The following is a 23,368-nucleotide window of genomic DNA, read 5'->3' as shown; positions in this document are numbered from 1 at the left end:
TGCATTATTAAAGGGCTACCATCACGTATAGTCACCAAATTAGCTGCTATTCCTCCTTCTCCTCCTCATGATTTTATGATATCTCTTTGTATGTCAGCCATTGGTTGTGTGCGTGTGTGCGTGTGTGTGTGTGTGAGCTTGTGAACAAGTGTGTGTGTTATATGGGTGTGTACTGTACTGTTCATCTGTGTGTGAGTAGATGGGGGATGGGTGCTAGCTGAACATGCTCCAAGGCGAGTCTCCCTCTCTCCTTCTGCACAGCTCTCTTGTCTCCATAGCAACGCCATCTCAGGCACAGACATGATGCATGTGTGCACAAACACACACACGCATACATACACACCCTCACTAATGTAGAAGCCTATGGGTTTATTTTTTAAAGGCATGGGATAATATAGAAAGTAGAACACTGGATTTTGTTAGCCACTTACACATTTTTATCTGCTAGTGTTCACTTTCACACAGCCTTTTCATCTCACTGAACCAATCAGATCACATCGCTGTGACAGGCACAAAGCACAAACACACACACAACACACACACACACACACACACACACACACACACACACACACACACACACACACACACACACACACACACACACACAAACTCAAACCACACTCCTATGCATAGCCTACCAGGCTGTCCACAGTTGGGCTGCTCATGCATTGGTAATGTAGCACTGCAGCAGCATATTCACTATGACAGATCCACTTTAGCAGCAGCGCCTGCTTCTCCTTCTCTATCCACCCCCACAGCCCCACAGAGAGCCTGACCTTTGCATTCAGCCATGCCCAACCCACAATACCCTCTGTGGGCCAAGGCTCTGGGGACCACCCCCACTCCTGCAGTCCACACACTACATCCCACTTCATGTGACGAGATACTGATGTCATTGTGCTGTTTTGTGTGCAATAGAGCTAATCACGGCACAAGGGGGCAACCTACTCCTTGTGCATGTTTCTTTACTCCGTGTCTTCTAGCACTATATTGTTCAGATCGATTCCATTTTGCTTTTTCTTTGTGTGCTGAACCTTATTCATATAATGAATCCCTGTGAACAGCTGTGACACGGCTCATGCAGCACTTGATTTTATAAACAGTGCGACTGAAACCACACCCAACTGCAGCAGTACACTAATGACTTAGATTCTCTGATAAAGCAAACGGAAAGAACAGAGATAAGGAGGCAACAAGACTGGCATAATGTAATAGAAACAGAAAATAAGGAAGTGTAATTGCAGAAGAGGAACACAAATGAAGTAAAATGTGAAGGGGAGGCAAGGAAATGGTTCTGGGAAGATAAAGAAGTCTAAAAATAGACAGGGATGTTCTTGGAGAAATCAGGAGAGACCCTAACCCTGCATAGACACAAATGGAAATGCATACTATCCATTTACAAGACGACTCGACTCACACTTGTAGCCACGCAAATAGGAACACAGGAACAGTTGAACATAGATCTCATCCATAACATAACGATAGATAGATAGATAGATAGATAGATAGATAGATAGATAGATAGATAGATAGATAGATAGATAGATAGATAGATGTGTGTAAATAACCTACAAGTGCATTCTACTGAATCAAACAGAGTGGGGGGGAGACGAATCGCTCCTAGTATTTAATCCAACTACTACTTAATCATTTATTTCCAAATCTGCGCTCGCCTCCACTGGTTTCTGGAGTAAGTAGGACAGGGGCGGGTCGGGGAAACATGAGCCGGAACAAGATGAAAACCAGGACACAGCAATATGGAGCATGCCCAAACACACACGCATGCACATACCCCTGAGATAAAACTGGAGACACACCAACACAGTGTTCACTCATTTGGAAAGTAATGGCACAATGCCCAAAAATCACATAATTAGTTACTCTACTGTAAAACAACAGGCCGGAGAGACGGCATGCTATTGTTTGCTGAAGTGATTGTTCTCTTTGATGTTGTCGCAAGCTGTCATTGCCCCATGGGGGAGAAAGGACTATTATTTTGATTTTAATTCATGTAGTCACTCTACATGCCCAGTCAATATTATATATAGTACTTTGCTTGTTCTATACAATTTTACAGACACTTTGACACTTGATTTGATGTTTTATCCTCCCTTTTAATGCCCCACATCAGCTTTTTTACATTAAGTGTAAGTACATTAATTAATTGTGTGAGTTTAAAAATGATCAATAGTGTAAAGAGCCGACTGTTTGTAAAAAAAAAAATAAAAATATCCTCATCTTAATGGAACTTTGCCATTACAATTTCAGTAATTACACAGTGTCAACAGAGACAGGGCATGTTATTGAATCTGTGATGGTGAAAATAGAGTAATCAGCAGCTAATCCAAGTGTCTCTGTATCAAGTTGAACTGCAGGAAGGAAGGCACGGGGTGATTTGCATGTGTTTGTGTGTGTGTTAGAGAGGTGCGAGAGCGAGAAACAGATGGCAAGAGATACAAACAGGAAGTCTGTGTGCAAATTTAATTCATATATATTTGATTATAGCTCAGTGAGAATGTCAGGTGCATCATATTTGATGAAGAAATGCTTTAAAAACATCTCATGCTGCAAACAGAGTATAACAGAAGAGGCGCAGTCACGGTGTACTTTACAAAAACAGACCATTAATCAAGACTGTCGATGAAACAGGAGGTGTACAGCAAGCTTTAGTAACAGCAAAGGTAGCATGGGAACCTGATTGGTTGGCTGGAATCAATGTGACTGTAATGGACACTCTGATTGGCTCAGCATTGTGCCTGGAGACAAAGGCACAGGCCGATAGCACCCGTAATTGATTCACCGTCTCCCCTCTTGTATCCATGGTGAAGCAGATGCAGCCCCTGCCAGCGCCCCTCCCTACTCCCCCTCGTCCGCACCCCTCTTTATGAGAACACAGTACATATGCCAAGGACAGGGCATTTATTTTTACCTCATCACAACCCTAAAAACTCAAAAGTGTGTGCTACATTCAAGTAAAATGCATATATTTGCCACAATGTCTACATTAACTAATTTTATACAGACATTTAATATAAAGGACACATATGCTCTCTGTCTCCCTTATTCTCCTTATCTGTCTGTCACTCACACACAGAAGCAGCCTGAACCAAACAATTTTTTTAGGATTAAAAATAAATCTAGCTTTATAGTCAGGCATGGATAACCTAGATTTGTCAGTCAAACAGTTCACAGGGGAAGAGGGCGTGAACTGTGTTTGGCTTAAATCGGAATGTAAAATGGGGCAGGACCCACTATCTGTGGATCAATACTGACACAGAAACTCAATACTGATACCAGTCAATACACTACCACATACAGAGTGGCAACATGTTAAATAATTGAATGTATTGACACACAGACACACTTCCAGCACAAAAGAAGTGGCGAGTCAATTCCACTTTTTTGCCACAAGGGGGAGCCTTTTCACCCTTTCCTTTGTTATTTAAAGCAGTATTGCACAGACACACACTGATGTCAGAGGCAGGCAATGCTATAAAGCATTATATTAGATTAGCACGCTCACACACTCCAAAAATTGTATCAGTGTTTCAGATACACCCGCAGCCTCAGTGTCTGCCACACTCTTCCTCTGCCTGCGGAAATTAAAATGTCAACTGTCCCAGATGGGAAGGGAGATGAGTATGTGTTTAACAATACCTGCACATTCTCATCCAGTCTGATACATATCAAAACAAAGAGGGAAAGACAGAGAGATAATGCCATCAGCCAGTATCCTTTTTAGATCAGCTGCATATATTGTAATTTACTAGGACAATCTGTAAAGGCAAACTGCAGCTGTAACACATAGTCTATCCACTTCTTTTGTGTCTCATTTAAATTATCCATACATCAGCAAATTATACTTGTTTCAATGTAGTATTGTGTAATATCTATTTTTACTTTCCTATTAGTCATGCAGCACTGGATGTGCAGCAGTCAGTGCTGCATGGTAAGTGCATTGCAGGTGCAGGTCTGCTGCGCAAGGGCTTGGCCCATTTCTTTAAATATAAAAAAAAGAAACGGGTCTGAATAATAGAGGAGAGTGCCGGCCTGCAGAGAGTCTGATGTTAGAAACGGTTGAAATGGTTTTGTGAGGTTGCTCCACTTTCCACAGAAAATGAATAAAACTATTTATAAAATAATGACTTGCCTACCAATCATTTAAGCCTGGGCTCTGTTGCTGCCACTCTCCGAGAATAGCAAACACCATCTTCCACTCTCATCAGCATCAAAACTTAAACAGCTACAGGGACGTCAGCCTAGCATGTGTAGCCACACAAGCCTCTTAATGTGGTGAGGAAGTAAGTGGAACATGAGTGTGCATTTTAGCTTGTATGTGTGTGGTATGTTGGTTAGAGAGAGAGAGAGTGTGTGTGTGTGTGTGTGTGTGTAGAGAGAGGTAGAGTTGCCTCTTTATTAGGTGCACCTGGCTAAAACTAATGCACACTGATGCAACAGCCCTGCAATAAATCCTGCTTTCATGATGGCTACGATGTTCAGTTTTTGTTGAAAATATTTGAAAAGAATGTTGCTTTATCGTAATGGTCTTTTAGAGGCTGTAGTGTTTTTGGCTGCTCCATTTAGTGGGTAGAGTATCACCTCTTAGTATAATTCAGCAGCTCTAAAAACTACAGCCTCCAGAAGACCTTCAAGTTAAAAAACACTCCTCTCACTTCAGCTAACATTTACTGGAATATATACCACAATAAATCATGCACCAAATGCAAATATTACAGATGAAAAGAGGGTTATTAATCACGTTTGATTTTAACAACATAACCGCAGACCAGGCCAAAGCAACTGCACTGCTACACTGATAGAAACCATGGTAAAAAAAATAAAAAGCAGCCTGGACATTAGCCTGGAATTTAAGGGTGAGTGACACTCCAGCCTGCTGTCTGTGTGCTGTTGCCCTTTCAAAGCTACTCTTCGTGGCATCGTTAAGATGATTCCACCTAATCGCATTAGAGGGGCAACATAGTAGAATTATTGCTTTACATACTTTACAGAAGCCTTAATCCAGGACAACTGGGAGTATTGACAGCAGTAATAGAAATGAAAGAAAGCTTGACAGCAATTTCCAGGTAACACCTGAATGAACAGTGATAATGTTTTGTGATTTTAAACTAATTGATACAACAAATTCCATAGAGTACACAGAGATCTAATATATTGTTTTCACAAATGTAATATTTTCAGCAGGGTTACATTTCTATTTCACTGGGTAGTAAGTGTATTATTCATTCTAATTCATACTTTCGATATCTTTGCTCCACAAGAAGCACCATAAGCTCAATTTACTTCTCCAGTTCTCAGTTAGAGGACAAACCAAAGTGAGATAGGATTAAGACGAACATTAGGGGGTAAACAAGGGCTTAGGGAACAATTATACTCCAGTCTTATCGCAAAGACCCCATTTACAGTAGTCTGTAAACAAGCAGGCCGAACTCTGCTTGTTATTTTGCAAGCATGTTTTTAACGCCTTTGTTGTCTCTGATCAGTTTTGCTCCTCTATTCACATTAAGCAGATTCTCACTTCATTAACTGTAATGTGATGCTTAGATTATCTGGCCCAGTGTCTACTGTGGACAATTCAGTTTGGAGTTTTACTTTTCAGTGATACCTGATCCTGTTATCTGCTATTAAACCCTGCTGATGTCAAAACCATAAACCTTAGCAGCAAAATAATGGTGTGACACACTAACATCGATGCACTGAGACCTGGACTGTAGGTCAAAAGCTGCATGAGACAGAGACTCAGAAAGATGCACAAGGGGCTGCACAATTAATTCCACGGAAAGTACATCATGATGTCAAATACCCACAATAACGATTTATACTAAATTTGTGAAAATTAAGCATTTTTGCCATTGCCCTGGCAGTGAAAGTATAAGATATCGAAACCCTTTGAATGGATAGTCACAGTGTTTAAATGTGTAACATGCACTTATGTGACCAAAACTATGGTGTTAAATGTAGAAATGTTAAAATGTAGGAAAAGCTGAATCTGAAAATAAGCAACCTCACATATGTATTCTTTGAAAATAACAAGAAAGCAGGTCCAGAGTTCAACATTCAGCAAGAAAAAAGTTATGTTATTTATAACTTTCACAGAACAGCATCGTCACCTGAAGTACAGAGATACCCTTGGCTTTAAATCAAATAATTACAAATGTGATTGTTGTACTGACAGCTACAGGATTGTGCTTAAGGCCCTAATTAATTATCCATTAAACAGTGTTTATATACAGCAATACCACACTGTATCTTAAAGCTCCTGTTTGTAAGAAAAGTAGTTTTTTTTTTGGGTAGAAATCATGATCACTTATAGTGCAGCCCTCACATACACACACCAACTGAAGCCATAACATAAGGCCTGAAGCTTTACTCCAGAACCAGCAGAGCTTCATCTTTTTAAGGAGGCAAGATTTTATAAGCACTGTCAGTTCAGAGTCAGTTAACAATACAGAAAAAAACATGTATCATATAGTACATATGGCACAAGTTGATCCTAATTAGCATTGCATTAAATCAACAAAGGTTTGGGGCAATATTGTAACGCTTCAGCCTTATCACACATAAATCCCCTTTTCAAAATAAGTATTAAAAAACCCTGAAACAGCAGTTTTCCTAACCTTAACCCTCATGAAACTCATCTACAACTAAAATAAAGTTGTTTGTCATTTTAATACTAATTAGAACAAAATGTTCAGTAGTATTACAGAAAGTAGGTCACTTTTCATTGCATATTTATTAACACACACACTGACACAAGCCCACACAAACCAACTTAAATCACGTTCTTATATTCAGTTATATACAGCATGTCCAATTTATCTAAAGATTTAGAGTGAAAACCCACAGACACATTTGTAAGTCAAAAAGGGGGATGAAGTATGAAAACATTACTGAACATAAAGCCATGCCTCATCAGTATGTCAGACGTTTCTCACGCTGCATATGCAGTAGCCATTTACATTTGTTAAAGCCAAGTGGGTTCAACATCAAATCGCCACAATAGTCACTCTGGGTTCATAAACAGGACACAAGCACACAGTAACAGGGGAAAGGTTCAGATTTGTTTGCCTTTTTCCTTTGAGCTCAAGGCCCGAGGCTGTGAAGAGTCACGGTAAGGCATATTTAGGTGTCCCATCTCCCTGTTTGTGCTGCAATCATAAGGATGAGAGGAAGAGAAAGGTGCTCTGACATATCCAGCTATACTCACAGCTCCAGTTTCCACAGAAACTGTGTGCACTGTAGAGAGGAGAAGCTGTCTCTGTGGTCAGAAAGAGAGAGGAGAAAGGAGGGTGTATGTTTGAGTAAAGACTAATGGACGAAGCTATGTATTCCAATAGCAATTAGCAACCAAAGTAAGAAGAGCAGACTTAAATGTGAGAGATATGGTAAAGAACGAGGGAGAGGGCATCTAAAAGGTGTCAGCCATTTTCTATCAGCTTGCAGTTACTTGAAGAGACAGGAGGGGGCATAAGAGAGAGTACCAGCCAGAGGAAACCGGGATGCGTAGGAGGAGGAGAGGGATGAAGAAAATCAGAGAAATAGATTCTTTGTGTAAGGCAGAGAATGAAGACATACGAAAACAAAGAGATGGAATGAAGAAATAAGAAAGCAAAGGGAAAGAAACCAACAAAAGGTGAAGATGAGTAGGAAAGCACGCGAGGCTGGAGAAAAGTGGGGTAGTGATAACGAGAACAAAGGCAGGGGAAGAGGGAGAGAGGAGAGAGGCAGTCGGTGGGAGGAGAGAGTGGGATATGAGTCAGGCTTACAGCATTAACACTCATCTTCCACACCCATGTCTCATTGTTTTATTCATACACTGCACCCACTAGATAAGATGGCGGGAAACATGTCGGAGTATTCTGTGATCGACTCACATGTAAACACACACATACACAACTCTAGCCAGTGAGTCTGGCTGCAGGGCATCACATAACCAAATCTCCCTAATATAATGAGAGAATAATACGAGCATTAACCCTAAATGCTGAAGTTCCTGACTTAATTTTTTTCTGTCATGACAGATGGTTCACCTAAAAATAAACACAGCCGACCAACTTCGCAAAATGAAAAGCTACATGTGGGATGAGATGACTCACCCAGTGTGCAGAACAGCTCGCATGTTCACACTCAAAAAGATGACCACAAGGAGCCAAATGACGTTCAGACCATTTTAGAAATAAGAATAAAACTGAGAAGACGTTTCAGACTGTAGCTTTAATCAGAGTTAAAAACAGGCTTTTTCTCTGCATCTACATGATCATACTGTATCTATGTCATGCAATCTCTCACACATCATCACATAATATCAGCACAGTTACTTCCTGCACAGTCCTAAAAGACCACAGATCAATGAAATGTATTTCTGTAAACGAGCAGGCTCAGTGCTGAGCACATTTCATGTTTCTTTTAATAGAAAAGGCTGTTTTGTGGTAAATCTGTCACTGATGTCAGGTGAAAACTTGCAACTTTTAACATTTTTAACTTAAACAGAAGACAATTTACAGTTTGACAACCAGACTAATTGCGAGCTTTCATCTAATTGCTTTTTTGAAAACGCTTCCTTAAACTTGAGTGACAATAGCCCAAAGGCATGGCACACAAATGTAGTAAAACCACAACAAAACGCACATGCCTAGACAGCTGTTTGACAAGCCCACAAATATGTTAAGACCACAACAAAATACACAGTTGACTCTACCTTTGCTACCTTTACGATGCTGTGTGTGGCAAAGAAAAGGCTCTTCTCTAGCCTCCCTTTTTAACCTGTCAGCAGCAGTATGGTTTTTGACTGACATACATATCACCATCATCTCACATAGGCAAGTTATGCCCAGTTTAAGCAGACCTGAATTCAAAATACAACTAGTGCAACATACTCAAAGAGACATCCAGAGTCATTCCTGTGTTAGTATTCAGACAATTTTGTTCTTGTTGAAGCCTTAAAAACTGACAATTTGTATCGGATGTTGTCCTGCAGTTCCACAGAAGATAAAACATACTACATAGTACCATAAAATACGTCAGCATCTCCTCAACACATATCTTCCATGTCACAGTCTTCAGGCACACATACACATCTTCTGTCTGTGGCGACATATTGCACAGGCCCTGCGGCCAACATCTTACATTACCTGTTAGTTTTGAGAAACTTACAGTAATCCTGCTCTGGGGTACCCTGAAAGTAATTCGACCTGAGGGTAAAAGCTGGAGCTCTGAGTGGAGGATGTGAGTTAGATAAGGTACTGCTCATAGTGTTTTATTTTAATATTCATAGCAGTCTGTACCAGATGAGCAATCTTTGATCTCAACTGTAGACAAGTTACCATGCCAGGCTGTTATCCCATATCTTATTATACTCTCTACTCTATAGTTAATGATATTGCACTCTGCACACCTGGCTAACCACGTAAAAAAAGTATAAAAAGTCAAAATCAACAATGTTGTGTTGTAGCTACATTAGATACAAATCATTAACACACATAGGCTTGACTATACAACTTTATGGATGTGAATACCCAAGCAGGCAACATTCAGAGAAATTAAGAATGCACTAGCTAGAAACAAGGCTAAGCAATTACCCAAGATGCTTAGTGGGGGCCATTAGACAGGGGCAAATGGCCACAGGGGGAAGAGGAACCCTGCAGCTAGAGACTGGATCCCTTTCACAGCCAACATCTGATCCCATCCATGTGTGGCCAGAAATAAATACAACATAGGGCATTAATCAGTCAAGTTTATGGCAACTGTGGGCTGTATACCACATCTCACCCACAGTGAGCAGCACAGGGATACTGCTGTAAGAATGCAATCCTCTTACCAAGGCTGCATCCAAAGTCTCAACAGCTGATTCTGGATTTCCCCTTACCCATTCATACATTCTTTCAATCAGAGTTCACAACCCCTTCCCCTCCTTTTTTTTAACCAGCTGTGTCTTGCATGCAGCCTTGCACTGACCCCTCAGTCAGTTCAATCCTACGGGCATACAGTGATGACCTAAGCACAGCAGCAGATGTTGTGACTGTATGAGCACTGATGCCAGACAAGAGCAGTGCAGACCCACATCTGTTCTGATCTCTGTTGATTCAGGAAAAAAAAAATTGAACAAGTACACTTAACATAGCTATGGAAGCGCTGGTTATTACATCAGACAGACAGATATGTGGGCAGGCCTACATGTTGTTCAGCACTGTTATTGTATTAATATGATTTTTTGGGGAAAATTATTGCATTGTTAACAGATCATTGTATTTCAAAATAAAGCAAGAGAGCACATCAGCATAATGCAGCACCCTAAGCTAAGCTCATACCACCCAGCAAGGATTTAAAATGACACATGAAGATAGTGTGCGCAAATGGTTTTCATTAGTGCAATGTTGTTAATGCTCATAGAAGATGACCCGGCTAAAACCCTGGAGAAAGAACTCAGTGCCTTGTTTCAGCTGCAGTGGACTGATTCTAAAATGAGAGTGGCAAGAGCCAATGTATAGGATTCATCCACACAGCCATGAGTCAATGGACTGAAACGTAATGAAACTGAGGGCTTATATAACCGAGTGGTGGAGAGGAGAAAGGGTCAGACCCACTCACACAATACCAGGCATGAAAGAGAGAGAGATGGAGACAGTGAGAGTGAGAAGAGTGAGACTGAAAAAGAAATCTTCGGATTTGATAAAATATTTACTATTGGTCTTTACTATTTGATATGATAAAAGGGTAACCAGGTCAGACTTGTCAGGTAAGCTCAAAAATAAAACCAGCATGTCTCTTAGTCAACATGGAAGAACCAGGTTTGACCCATATAAGAGCAGGGACTAGCCTGGGCCAATTCACATCAAAGCCACAAATGGCTCTGAACCAGTCTCGTCATGTTCTAGGACAAATGACACGAGCAAAAGGAGCAGTGCCAGGGAGTCTTAGCCCACAGTTGTGAACGCAGCCTACATGAAATTTTTGGCCCACTGACTCTGATTTTGCTCTGTGAACCCAGAGGCAAAAAAAAATGTAGTACATCTGCATATCTTGTTGTTACTAGTTAATTTAATGTTGCTGTCAAATAGCTGCTGTGAGAAAAAAAAGTCTGTTTTCTCTGCTGCATGAGCTTAACAAAGTGATGTGAGGTAAAGTCACAAAATAAACAGTGAATACTATAATACAGAGAAATAGTCATTTACATTAAGTACAAGCTGATATCGAGACATTACACTTCTTTATCAAACGTTTCACTGCCACGTCGCTTTCAAATACAGCATCACACAGAGATGGACCAACCGCTTATTGACCAAACACTCTATAAGCTGCACTGCACCAGTGCCTGTGCTTGCTGACATTCACAGTAACAACCTCCTGATTCACCAGCACCCAATCAACTGAATGGTCGACAAGGACGAAAAGCTAATACAAACACACACGCTCACCAGCACACAAACAGAGAGAGAGTACATCCAGTATCAGCACAGATAATTAAATGCTCAGAAGCATCTGGACAGCAGTTTATGTGGCACAATATAATAGAAGCCAAAACAGCGCATTTTTACTTGTGGAACTTCTGTGTTGTGCTGGAAGCCAATCATTTGTTCATGTATCTAAACTAACGTAAGGTACAGTTGCTCTCTGTTAGCAAGGTGAAGGGAGACACTGAGATGATGCACTCAAGAATGTGCATAAAGTCTGTGACAGAAAATCAACCCGAGTCCTTCACAAAGAAATCCACAGTCCAGCAGCATTAAACAACTTAAACAAATCGTCCACAGGCTTTCAGAGGCAACCAAGAGAGATGGTCTAAAAAGAAAGGTCTAATTTTTCACATCATGTTACAATCCGCTTACATATTTTTTAGTGATTTATACATGTAAATTGCCACAAATTGTTACATAGAGCCTCTTTAACTACAAATATAACATATACTTCCCTACCTCCTTTCATTGAGCCACGTCAGCTAAATTAGTTAAAAATAACTCTCCAGTCAACCTTGTCAACTGCTAGTGACTGGTGATAAAAAATCAATACTTTGTGACACAAAAAGCATCACTTTGTATTAACCCCTTATGGATATATGTTAAAAGATGTTGATCACAAGTAAAGGACAAAATAGAAAGACATTACTCTAGAAAGACGGAGCTAATTGCCAAGCTTAAGTAATATGCTGTGAGTGCTGCTGCACTGCCAGACCTAACTCAGTGCTATGTGTGTGCTGTGCTAGGGCAGGGGGTGAAATCAATGTTACTGATTAACATTATAGACGTGGCTTTATTAATGGTTCAGATCATGCATGGTGCTTGTTAGCCAGATTGAAAGCTTGAGATATTTTTCCTTATTTGAAACTGCACTAAAACAGGAAAAGAGAGCAGAAAGTAAGATAATCTATATCATTACTGGCCTGGTAGGACAAAGGAAGGCAGGGTTTGTAGGAGAAATTAATAGAAAGCTGTATCACACATAGAGAGAGCAGGCAGAGGATTGGACTGCATGGAAAATAAAAGTTTACAACAGTAGAGAGAAAGGCACAGATGAAATGAAATGAAATAGTTTAAACTAACATCTTGGCTAGAACAACCAGGCATTCATTTGTAAGTATACGGTATACAGAGCAAGGGAGAATGAGCATACAAAAGGTATGGTTATTACCAGTATTAAGCAGCTATATTATCTCTGTAATTACACACCCAGTGAGTGCACTCAGGACATGGGTCAACCAGTGTTATTGTTTGGTCAATTCTGCATGTTTGAGAGCTGCTGTCTGTACTTGTCACGACTGTGTGATAAAAGTTTGGGACAGGAGGGAAGATGAAATGTGCTGTGAAAAAAAAGCTGTTGGGTACAAACTTCCTGTGTAAGAAGCTGGTGGCATAAAATATAAATATATCAGAAGAAACTCTGAAATCATGAAAAAAGACACGTCCTTGTATTCTATTTTCAGTCATGCAGGACATCTGATTTTTTTTTGCACGCCGTTTTGGATTTATATAACTGTTTCATAGTGGGTGTGTCTCTTTCTCTCCGCGAGTCCCTAGATCACCACGGGGGCATGTGCTCCTTATGCTCTGTTTTCTTGTTCCCTGCACATCTCTCCCTCTGTCTGTCGCACCCCCTTTCTGCTGTGAAAGTGCCTTTCAATAAGGCGGATTAGCCATGTGAGAGTATGTGTGATGTGTTAGTGCATGCGCCTGTGTGTGTGTCTCTGAGCACAAGCGTGTGTGTGAGGAGTGAACATAAAGATAGTAGCTGTTTTCGTTGTACCCGACTGTGTGTGTAAATTAGATTACCATCACTGCTGCTGACCTCAATGTGAGTGGCGCCATCCTCCAACAAAGCTGGAGCAATAAGGGAGAATGTGCCCTACTGACACACAACAGCACATGCAGCATCCACAGCCACAACCCTACAGGCATGAGGCGCACAGCAACACAGCTAAAGAGCATGTGGCAGAACGACAGAGGAGATAGGCGACAGAAAGCAGGACAGAAAACGATAGTGAGGCAGAAAAGGGCGGCATACGAAAGAGGAAACGAAGGACAGAGACATGAAAGCGGGAAAAGGAGGCCAAGAGTGGGGTGGGGGAGGGGGAGTGATACCAATATGGAGGGTGAAGAAGGAGGAGAGGAGTAGTGCGGAAACAGAAGCGGCAAAAACGGAGGAAGCAAAAGCAGAAACAAAACAGAGTAGGGGCAGAATACGACAGGGAGTGCTGCAAGGAATGGTATGCTATAGAGTAACGTTCATGTTGCAGTATTTAACATAAAGACAAGTTTGCAGGAAGGAGTAAAAATGGACAGTAAATTACAAATGAGGTAACACAAGAGAGTTTGCTTTTAAAGGTTTACTTAACATATGGGTGAAGGAGTTAGGGAGGTGGATGCAGAAAAAGTTAGTAAGCAACGCCAAGAGTGGAACACAGGAAGAAGTGTTTGCTTGGAGGAGAGCTGTCAGCATTTTTGTACGTGTGAATGAAGAAGAGCAGCCACATGAAAAAAAGCCTCTGCAATAACAACACATTACAGTAGATACAGTCGTGCTGTAACAGCTGTGTCTCCTCTCTCCGTGACTTGTCCTCTTACCCTCTCTTCCTGCGACACTGAATATGGTTTAATGAGGAAAACGCTGTCACCCATTTAACAAAGACAACAGACACACAAAACCACAAGGGTCGTTGCACTGTGAATGATTTTCAGTGCAGACACTCAACATGCAAACGCAATTGCACTGATCTGCTGAGCCAGCCAAGCAGACAGACAAAGCCACTGGAGCAAGCAGCCACACCCCCGCCAAAGGGAGCATACAGAATGATAATATACTGTGATAGACATGCTGCTTTCAGTGTACAGTGTCCTGCTGTACTGTATTGTTTAAATCTGAATCATGTAGTTGCAAACAATAGAAGTATATTTTAGAATTTAGTTGCTAACTTCAAACATAATGTGTCATGAAGCCCCATCCCATGTGCTTTCCTAATTCAGCTCATGACCCTGCTTGTAATTCAGCCACTCCTCTTCTCTCATCTGTTGTTTTTCCTCCCAAAAAAATGCTGTGTAACAAAAGTTCAGTGATGTACAAATCAGTTAGAGACAACTCTTTCTCCCACAAAAAAGCAGGAGACAACCAATGTGATGATCTGACACCACCCTGCACTTTTTAGGTTTAATGACATGAACTCATTTTTAATCATGTCAATAATTCTTTTCTCGGCATCTGCTGTCCAGGCACAGCTTAGCACTGCTGCTGTATTGCAAAGCACATGATGCCACACATGTTTTTTTTTTATCTCACACACAAACATGTGCACATAAAATATGCATGCACACAAACACACAGAGAGGCAGTGTTTGCTCTCTAGTAGAGCACTGAATAAAAGTGGACAGAGGAGCTGCTGCAGGGAAAGTGTGTTCAGTCTCTCCTTCATGAAGCTCAGCTGCTGCCTTACTCTGAAGCTGAACCGATCCTTTCTGTTCCTGTGTGCATATTCCACTCTGGCTTACTGCTTTATTTCACATGCTGCTCACTGGGTCAACATATGCCATCAGCTTTTCAATAAAGATGCATCTTATGACAGTTTAAAATACATGTTTTTCTGACAGTCATTTTCTAGGTAGGAAATCTAAGGTTGACCCAGTTGTTTGAGAGTAAAGATTATCTCAATACCATAAAATATCTAATTAGAAGCTCAACTATTCCCGCCTTGACTACTGCTGCTATATCTGCACCATCTGTTGCCTGATTTACTGTGGAGATTTCACAGACATAATCCATGTGTTTCTATCTAAATAAACCCATTTCCATTAAATATTGTGAGGTGTCTGTAGATGAACCATACAAAAGCCACTTCCCTTCCCCCCTCCTCTACTGCTCCCTCCCTCCCTCCCTCCCTTCCTCCTTCATCCTCTTTTGCTGCTGTTGCTAAGACCGCTGAGCGCATGCTAGTCTGTGAAACCAGTAGACTCTGAGAGGTGGATCTCCTCGTGTGTTGCTATGGGCAACACACAGTGTTCGACAGAGAATCAGCCCAGAAGCCGAGCATGCAGACCTTCACACATGTGATAAGATATGACCTATTTTTCAGTCAGCCAGAAGAGATCATCTGCACTGAAGCTCATATGTATAGTATACATATATACACTCTTTCACACAACTGCCTAGTATATTATAAGCACAAAAATCCAATCAAATGAAAAATAGTGAAGAAAAAAAAATAAAAAAATACTGCTTGCTGCTTTGCAGCCGTGTAATGAATGACGATTCCTGCTGAAGCAAAGTGCCCCAACCCCACCTGACTGGCTGTGCATTGTGATTCACTGCACACCAGCCGCAGGCTCTCTCTCTCTGCCTCTCTCTGTCGTGGCTGCAGCCATTCATGGCCCATTGAATCACCTCAACTACATCAGCGAGCACTGACCTCTAGTCAGTCTTTCAGTCGGTCGTTACTGTCTTTACACACATGTAACAATCCGAATAGACAGGAGCAAAAACATACATGCGTGTACAGGCATGTAAAACACACAGACCATAAACACAAATGATATGTAGTAACATGTCTTTTTAAAAGGAATATCTGGATATTTAGGTACTGAAAGAACATTATATCAGACATGTGGGACCAGATGCAGTAACTGAAATAATGCAGATGTTGGGAAAAGCTTCAACTCTAGTTTTGGGAACAACCTCCTGTGTTTAGCCAGCAAATGAGACTTGTATTGTTTAAAGGGTAAGCTAACACAAAGGGTCAGTGGTTACTGGAATAAACTAAACTTCATTTTTTAAACTGAATCCAAACCTTTCCATGTTTCATCAGGTTTAACCATCACCAAATCACCATCAGCTCAAATCGTGAATTTATTATGCTTTGCAGCTAGTTTGTTGCTATGACACAACCACTGCCTGAAATAGGCACAGTACAGTCTAAATTATTCATAGTCCAAGTCGGTGAGCACACTGCATACAAAGTTCTCAATGATCTGAAAGAGTCACATGTGATGAAATACTATAACATAACATTAATTCTATTAAGGGACTGGTTCAGGAGAAACATCTCCTTATCCTTAATCTAACTCGACCAAAATCTCACTACAATCCACATATCCCAAACAACATCAGTATTTTTCATAAGGTTGTATCATTTCTTGGGATGATTTCCTTTTTAAGCACATAGGAATAACACAGCTGTAAGGTAACAAACACAACATACTAACTCCAGCCCATTGACTTATTTATAAATCGATTAACTGTCCATACAAGCACCTTTAATGCAGTCTCATAACAACACACAGCCTCCTCATTTCCCCCAGTGATGAATCATATGTCTGTGATCCATTTATATCCAGCTGATCTGAAAAGGTGACGTGATTCAGTACTTTTGGCACGCATTAATCATCAGAATCTGATACTCATCAATCACGAGCATTCATACCAGAACTGCCTTGAAATAAAGTGATCTATCTTACCTCTCCAGATCCTCTCCTCCTGTCAGGGAGCACTAGTGTATTGGCATGGCTGCCAGGGACTATAGTAGATCCTATACTCATTCTGGGTCCAACTAACATGTAGCGTTTGTCTCCAGATCTGTACTGGATGCTGTGACACAGAGTCCCGTCATAATTAGTCTCTTGTAGATATTTAGAAGTATAGTCTGTGGATTTGGAGCACTGCATGGCAATCAGCACGATGATACTGATGATAAAAAGTAGAGAAACTGAACCCAAAGTTATCATCAGATAAAATGTCACATTGTCCTCCTCGTCAACTTTAGTGGCACTTTTAACATCTGAAGCAGCAAAAGCCTCTTTGGGCTCCACAAGTTTGACAATGACAGTAGCTGTTGCTGAGAGAGAAACGTTCCCATTGTCTTTGACCAGTATGAGCAGTTTATGCTCAGCCTCGTCTGTCTCTGTGAATGAGCGAAGTGTTCTGATCTGTCCTGTATAGCGGTCCAAACCAAAGAGACTATGGTCAGTAACTTCCTGCAGTGAAAACAGCAACCAGCCATTATATCCTATATCAGCGTCATAGGCTCTGACTTTAGTCACCAAGTGTCCTGCGTTCACATTGCGGGGAATCTCCTCCACACCTTCAGCAGAACCGTTGGAGCTGACTGGATACAGGATGACTGGAGCGTTGTCGTTCTGATCCAGAATGAACACGTTCACTGTGACGTTGCTGCTCAGTGACGGAGTTCCAGAATCTGTGGCGACAACTTGGAACTGGAACATTTTCAGAACTTCAAAGTCAAAACTTTTTAGAGCCAGAATTTCTCCATTTTCAGAGTTTATGTTGAGAAATGATGTAATTGTTTTATGTACATCCCCATTTCTCTCAATGCTATATGATATGAGAGCATTATCACCCTCATCACCATCATGAGCACTCACTGAGAATAAAGAGGCTCCTGCAACATTGTTCTCAGTAACATAAAAAGTATATGGAGTTGTTGAAAACTCTGGACTGTTGTCATTCACATCTGATACAGTCACACTTATTGTCCTATGAGATGACAGTGGTTGTTCACCTCCATCTTTAGCAATTATTGTTACATCATACTTGGACTGATGCTCCCTATCCAGCATAGATTTGGTGACTATAGAGTACATATTGTCTTGTAAAGACGGTGTTAATGTAAAAGGTACATCCTCACTAATATAACAGATTACCTTTCCATTTACACCTGAATCATTATCATTCACACTTATCAATGCTACTGTCGTTCCAGGTTTGGAGTCTTCAGGAATTGCTTTAGAAAAGGATGTCACCTCAATCTCAGGTGCGTTGTCATTCAGATCCACAATAGTTATTCTAACACTTTTTTCTGTTGCCAGGGGGACTGTCCCTTTATCAGAAGCTTTAATATCAATTTCATACCTATCCTTTGCTTCAAAATCTATCAGTCCTTTAACAATAATTTCACCTGTATTTGCATCAACTTCAAAAAGTTTACGCAATCTATTATTAACATTATTTCCAAGTGAGTAAACCACCTCCCCATTTAAACCATCATCTAAATCTGTGGCATTTACTTGCATGATAGTTGTGCCAATAGGTGAGTTTTCATTAAGCATGGCAGTATATGAGTCTTTGTCAAAAACTGGCATATTGTCATTTACATCCAAAACATCAATGATAATTCCCATAGTTCCTGACCGCGCAGGCTTCCCTCCATCAAACGCTGTCAGCAGCAATCTGTGAACTCTCGCCGTCTCTTTGTCCAGCGGTTTATGCAAATACAAAACAGGAATTTTCCCATCTTCTCCTCTATCCTTTACCTCCAGACGGAAATGGTCATTTTGACTGAGCCTATACAGTTGAATAGAGTACATGTCACTGTCTGGATCACGGGCGCCTTGTAGTTGAAATCGTGCCCCGGGTAAAGAAGATTCAGATATCTCTAAATGCGTCTCGTTTTCGGAGAAGGTGGGAGGGTGATCGTTCACATCCAAAACCTCAATACCAACGTAATGCACCTCTAACGGGTTCTCCAGCACTGTCTTTATGTTGATAATGCAGGTACTGATCCGTTCGCACACCTCCTCTCTGTCTATTTTTCGGTTAACATGTAAGATGCCATTATTGTCCAGTTGAAACAGGGGTTCGGTCGATCCGGAAACGATGCGAAATCCTCTAGCATTCAAAGCACTGACATCCAGTCCTAAATCTTTAGCGATATTACCAACAACAGCACCCACGGCGAGCTCTTCGGGAATAGAGTATCGTAGCTGTGCCGAAGCAAAATGAAAAGTAAGATCCAAAGAGACAATGAGAACGACCAGGCGTTCCAACCACGCTCCGCATCCTCGTCCAGCCATGTTGGATTAAAAAAAAAACAAAAAAACAAGACGAATATAAAGGTTAGAGATTACAACGCGAGGCTACACAGAAACCCGCATTTTGGGGATGAAAACCCCCCACAACTGCTCGATATTAGGAAAATGTTGGTGAACGAGTCAAACATTTGAAGCCATCGCCCTGAAGCACAAGCGCACACTGTCGCGAAATACTGTAGCACCAAACTACTGACGTAGAGGATGTTCAACCCAGAGTCTTCATTTTCACAAGCAGTGACACCATGCGAGCTGATGATACAATGCAGATACACTTTCAATGACTACATATTTTTATGTCACTTTCGTAGTGGTTAAACGCTTCTATTTCCTGCAGAAGATGCAATTAAAACAGGAAAAAGTCCATACGGTAATTACTAACTTTAGAAACTATTTACAATAACAACAGCAATTATGATGATGATAATAATAATAATAATAATAATAATAATGATAATGATAATAATAATAATCGCCATTATTATTGTTATTATCATTATCAGTATTATTTTTACTCCCATACATTGATTGATCAGCTATGGCAATAACCTCTTACTTCTTCAGATATTAGGCAGGACATGAGACATGAGATTAAAACTTATCGGCACCATGGACAGCGACTAAGACCAGCTATAACTCGGCACAGCCACAGGTGTGAATTTATATATTCAATCACAGACACCCTGAAAACTCAAATCACAAAGTCTGTTGTAATACAGATGTGTTTTTCAGAGTACTGGGGGAGAAAAAACAGGAGACTACGAAATAACAAACGGATGACAGTACGCCTGCAGTATATGCAGTGGATGGTCGACTGAACTAATTAATGAAGGGAACAAATGAATATCACAGCCAGCAGAAACAAACCAGGGATTCATCCATAAATGTGCTTTGCCTCTCCAGATCCCCTCCTCCTGTCAGGGAGCACTAGTGTGAGCATTTAATTATATTGATTTTTACTTGAGCATGTTTTTCACACTGTCATACTGTGCTTGCAATTCTTCAGGATGGTATCGTACTTTTACATCATGTGTTTTTCATGGCTAAGTGAAGCAATGTTCAGTAAACAACCAATACAGTCAGTCACCTCACAGTTTGCACTTAAATATGTCTTACCTCTCCAGATCCCCTCCTCCTGTCAGGGAGCACTAGAGTATTTGCATGACTGCCAGGGACTATAGTAGATCCTATACTCATTCTGGGTCCAACTAACATGTAGCGCTTGTCTCCAGATCTGTACTGGATGCTGTGACACAGAGTCCCGTCATAATTAGTCTCTTGTAGATATTTAGAGGTATAGTCTGTGGATTTAGAGCACTGCATCGCAATCAGCACGATGATACTGATGATAAAAAGTAGAGAAACTGAGCCCAAAGTTATCATCAGATAAAAGGTCACATTGTCCTCCTCGTCAACTTTAGCGGCACTTTTAACATCAGAAGCAGCAAAAGCCTCTTTGGGCTCCACAAGTTTGACAATGACAGTAGCTGTTGCTGAGAGAGAAACGTTCCCATTGTCTTTGACCAGTATGAGCAGTTTATGCTCAGCCTCGTCTGTCTCTGTGAATGAGCGAAGTGTTCTGATCTGTCCTGTATAGCGGTCCAAACCAAAGAGACTGTGGTCAGTAACTTCCTGCAGTGAAAACAGCAACCAGCCATTATATCCTATATCAGCATCATAGGCTCTGACTTTAGTCACCAAGTGTCCTGCGTTCACATTGCGGGGAATCTCCTCCACACCTTCAGCAGAACCGTTGGAGCTGACTGGATACAGGATGACTGGAGCGTTGTCGTTCTGATCCAGAATGAACACGTTCACTGTGACGTTGCTGCTCAGTGACGGAGTTCCAGAATCTGTGGCGACAACTTGGAACTGGAACGTTTTCAGAACTTCAAAGTCAAAACTTTTTAGAGCCAGAATATCTCCACTTTCAGAGTTAATATTCAAAAACAGACCGATACTTTCTCCACTGTTGTCCCTCAGAATGTGATATGAAATATGCGCATTATCACTGTCATCAAGGTCAGATGCCTTAACTGAAAATACTGGTGCTACTAAGCCATTATTTTCAGTAATATAGAAGGTGTATGGGCTCACTGAAAACTGTGGTCTGTTATCATTCACATCTGAAACAACCACACTTATTGTCTTTTCAGATGAGAGTGATGGCTCTCCAGTGTCCTTTGCAACAATGGTGAGTTCATAAAAAGACTTTTCTTCTCTGTCTAGTTGTGATTTGGTCACTATGGCGTACATATTATCTTGTAAAGATGGAGATATGGTGAAAGGAACGTCCTCACGTATGAAGCAGGAAACCTTGCCGTTAGGACCTGAATCTAAATCATTAACACTGATCAAAGCTACTGTTGTTCCAATTCTTGAATTCTCTGGGACTGATTTTGAAAATGATGTAATTTCAATCTCTGGAGGATTATCATTAAGGTCGATTACCTTTATTATCACAGTTTTGTCTGTAGACAATGGGACAGGGCCCCTATCTGAAGCTTGTATATCAATTTCATAGCTTTCATTTTCTTCAAAATCAATCACCCCGGTCACTTTAATTTCACCTGTCTTTGGGTCTATGCTGAATATTTTTTGTAAATCCAAATCTACTTCTTTACCAAATGAGTAAACAATTTCACTGTTGTCACCCTCATCCAAATCAGTCGCATTAACCTGAATAACTAACGTGCCAGGGGGTGAGTTTTCATTTAGACTAGCAGAATATGCATCTTTAGTAAAAACTGGTGAGTTGTCATTAACATCAAGCACCTTAATTAGTATTTCTATTGTTCCAGACCTCGCAGGTCTCCCTCCATCAGTAGCAGTGAGCATTAGCTTGTGCTCTCTCAGAGCCTCTCTGTCTAACTGCTTCTGTAGAATCAGAAAGGGCATCTTACGATCTTCGCCTCTCTCCTTAACTTCCAAACGAAAGTGATCGTTGTGGCTCAGTCTGTACTGCTGAACAGTGAACTGACCAGCATCGGGGTCTCGTGAAGGTTGCAGCTGAAACCTCGCTCCCGGTAGTGTCGATTCAAATATCTCCAGCCGTTTCTCTTTCTCTGGAAAGACGGGGGAGTGGTCGTTCACATCCAGCACCTCTATGGCCACATAATGGATTTCCAGCGGGTTTTCTAACACGGTTTTCAGGTTGATTATACACGCGTTGCTCCGTTCACAGATCTCTTCCCTGTCCACCTTCCTATTTACATACAGGATACCGTCATCCTTATTCAGACGAAAAAGAGGTTCAGTTGAACTGCCAACAATACGATACTCCCTGTCTTTCAGCGTAGCCTTATCAATACCTAAGTCTTTCGCAATATTTCCAACAACAGTTCCTTCTTTTACCTCCTCGGAGATGGAATATCTGATCTGAGCAGAGGCTTCGCTCCAGAGCGTTACCAAAGCCACCATGAAAGCGACGCATCTCCACCGCTCGATCCACGCCTGGCGTCCGCTTTGTTCCATTATGTACAGCAAAAACAGAAAATGTAAGTCCGCTAATTCCTGGATCTATAAGTGTATGTTTAGGAAATAATGATCAGCCGTATTCCTGTGCAAACTGCGCGCCATCGCAAAAAAAAGTCCTGGGAATCGTACAGAGCTAGTTTCTTGTCCAAGCCCTTTGCACGTAATGCCAAAATACAGGGTCGGATTTAATGGTGATGACGAAAAGTTCCGGAGACACAATATGCCATTATACCGACACCATGCGATTCAGGACGTTATTGCAGCACTGTTATAATAAAAAATAGAGTAAAATCAAAAGTTCATATAACAAGGAAACCACGAGGCAAAGCAGTTAAACAGCCTATAAGAAATGTTTGCGTAAAGAGGCTTTTTCTCTTAAGCATTGGACTCAAGTCATAACCAGTTCCCCCTCCAAAAACTATTATTCTGAAGAATCTATCGCCTTTAACAAAAAACAACTTTCAGCACCACGGATAGCGACATTTGCGACTGCACTCAGACTCACCAGCAGCAATAAGAGTACATACATTCTGACACTGTTCCTGCTTCCTTTAACATTGTTGAAAACAGCC

The 23,368-nt window shown here is 41.1% G+C and overlaps 2 protein-coding genes across 2 annotated transcripts; both read right to left on the bottom strand.

Annotated features, from left to right (window-relative positions):
- Positions 1-16,943: 16,943 nt before the first annotated feature.
- On the bottom strand, positions 16,944-19,304 carry LOC141012962 (protocadherin alpha-8-like). Its single transcript, XM_073486506.1, has one exon. The coding sequence runs from the start codon at positions 19,302-19,304 to the stop codon at positions 16,944-16,946; it is 2,361 nt and encodes a 786-aa protein (XP_073342607.1).
- A 706-nt stretch (positions 19,305-20,010) lies between these two features.
- LOC141012961 (protocadherin alpha-3-like) lies at positions 20,011-22,793 on the bottom strand. The gene is made up of 2 exons (XM_073486504.1): positions 20,436-22,793; positions 20,011-20,055 (listed from the first exon to the last, which is right to left on the bottom strand). Exons 1-2 carry the CDS (start codon positions 22,791-22,793, stop codon positions 20,011-20,013), a joined length of 2,403 nt encoding a protein of 800 aa, XP_073342605.1.
- Positions 22,794-23,368: the final 575 nt, after the last annotated feature.

This window comes from Pagrus major, chromosome 18 (genome assembly GCF_040436345.1).
Source record: "Pagrus major chromosome 18, Pma_NU_1.0".
NCBI lineage: Eukaryota > Metazoa > Chordata > Actinopteri > Spariformes > Sparidae > Pagrus > Pagrus major.
This window is presented reverse-complemented; position numbering and strand designations above follow the sequence as displayed.

What these genes read in the sequence shown, in the direction of transcription:
- LOC141012962 (XM_073486506.1), bottom strand. Translation starts at nt 19,304, where the DNA reads ATGGCTGGACGAGGATGCGGAGCGTGGTTGGAACGCCTGGTCGTTCTC.
- LOC141012961 (XM_073486504.1), bottom strand. Translation starts at nt 22,793, where the DNA reads ATGGAACAAAGCGGACGCCAGGCGTGGATCGAGCGGTGGAGATGCGTC. An exon ending in GGAGGAGGGGATCTGGAGAG is followed by an intron (nt 20,056 to 20,435) that starts GTAAGACATATT and finishes TTTCTCCCCCAG; the next exon opens with TACTCTGAAAAACACATCTG.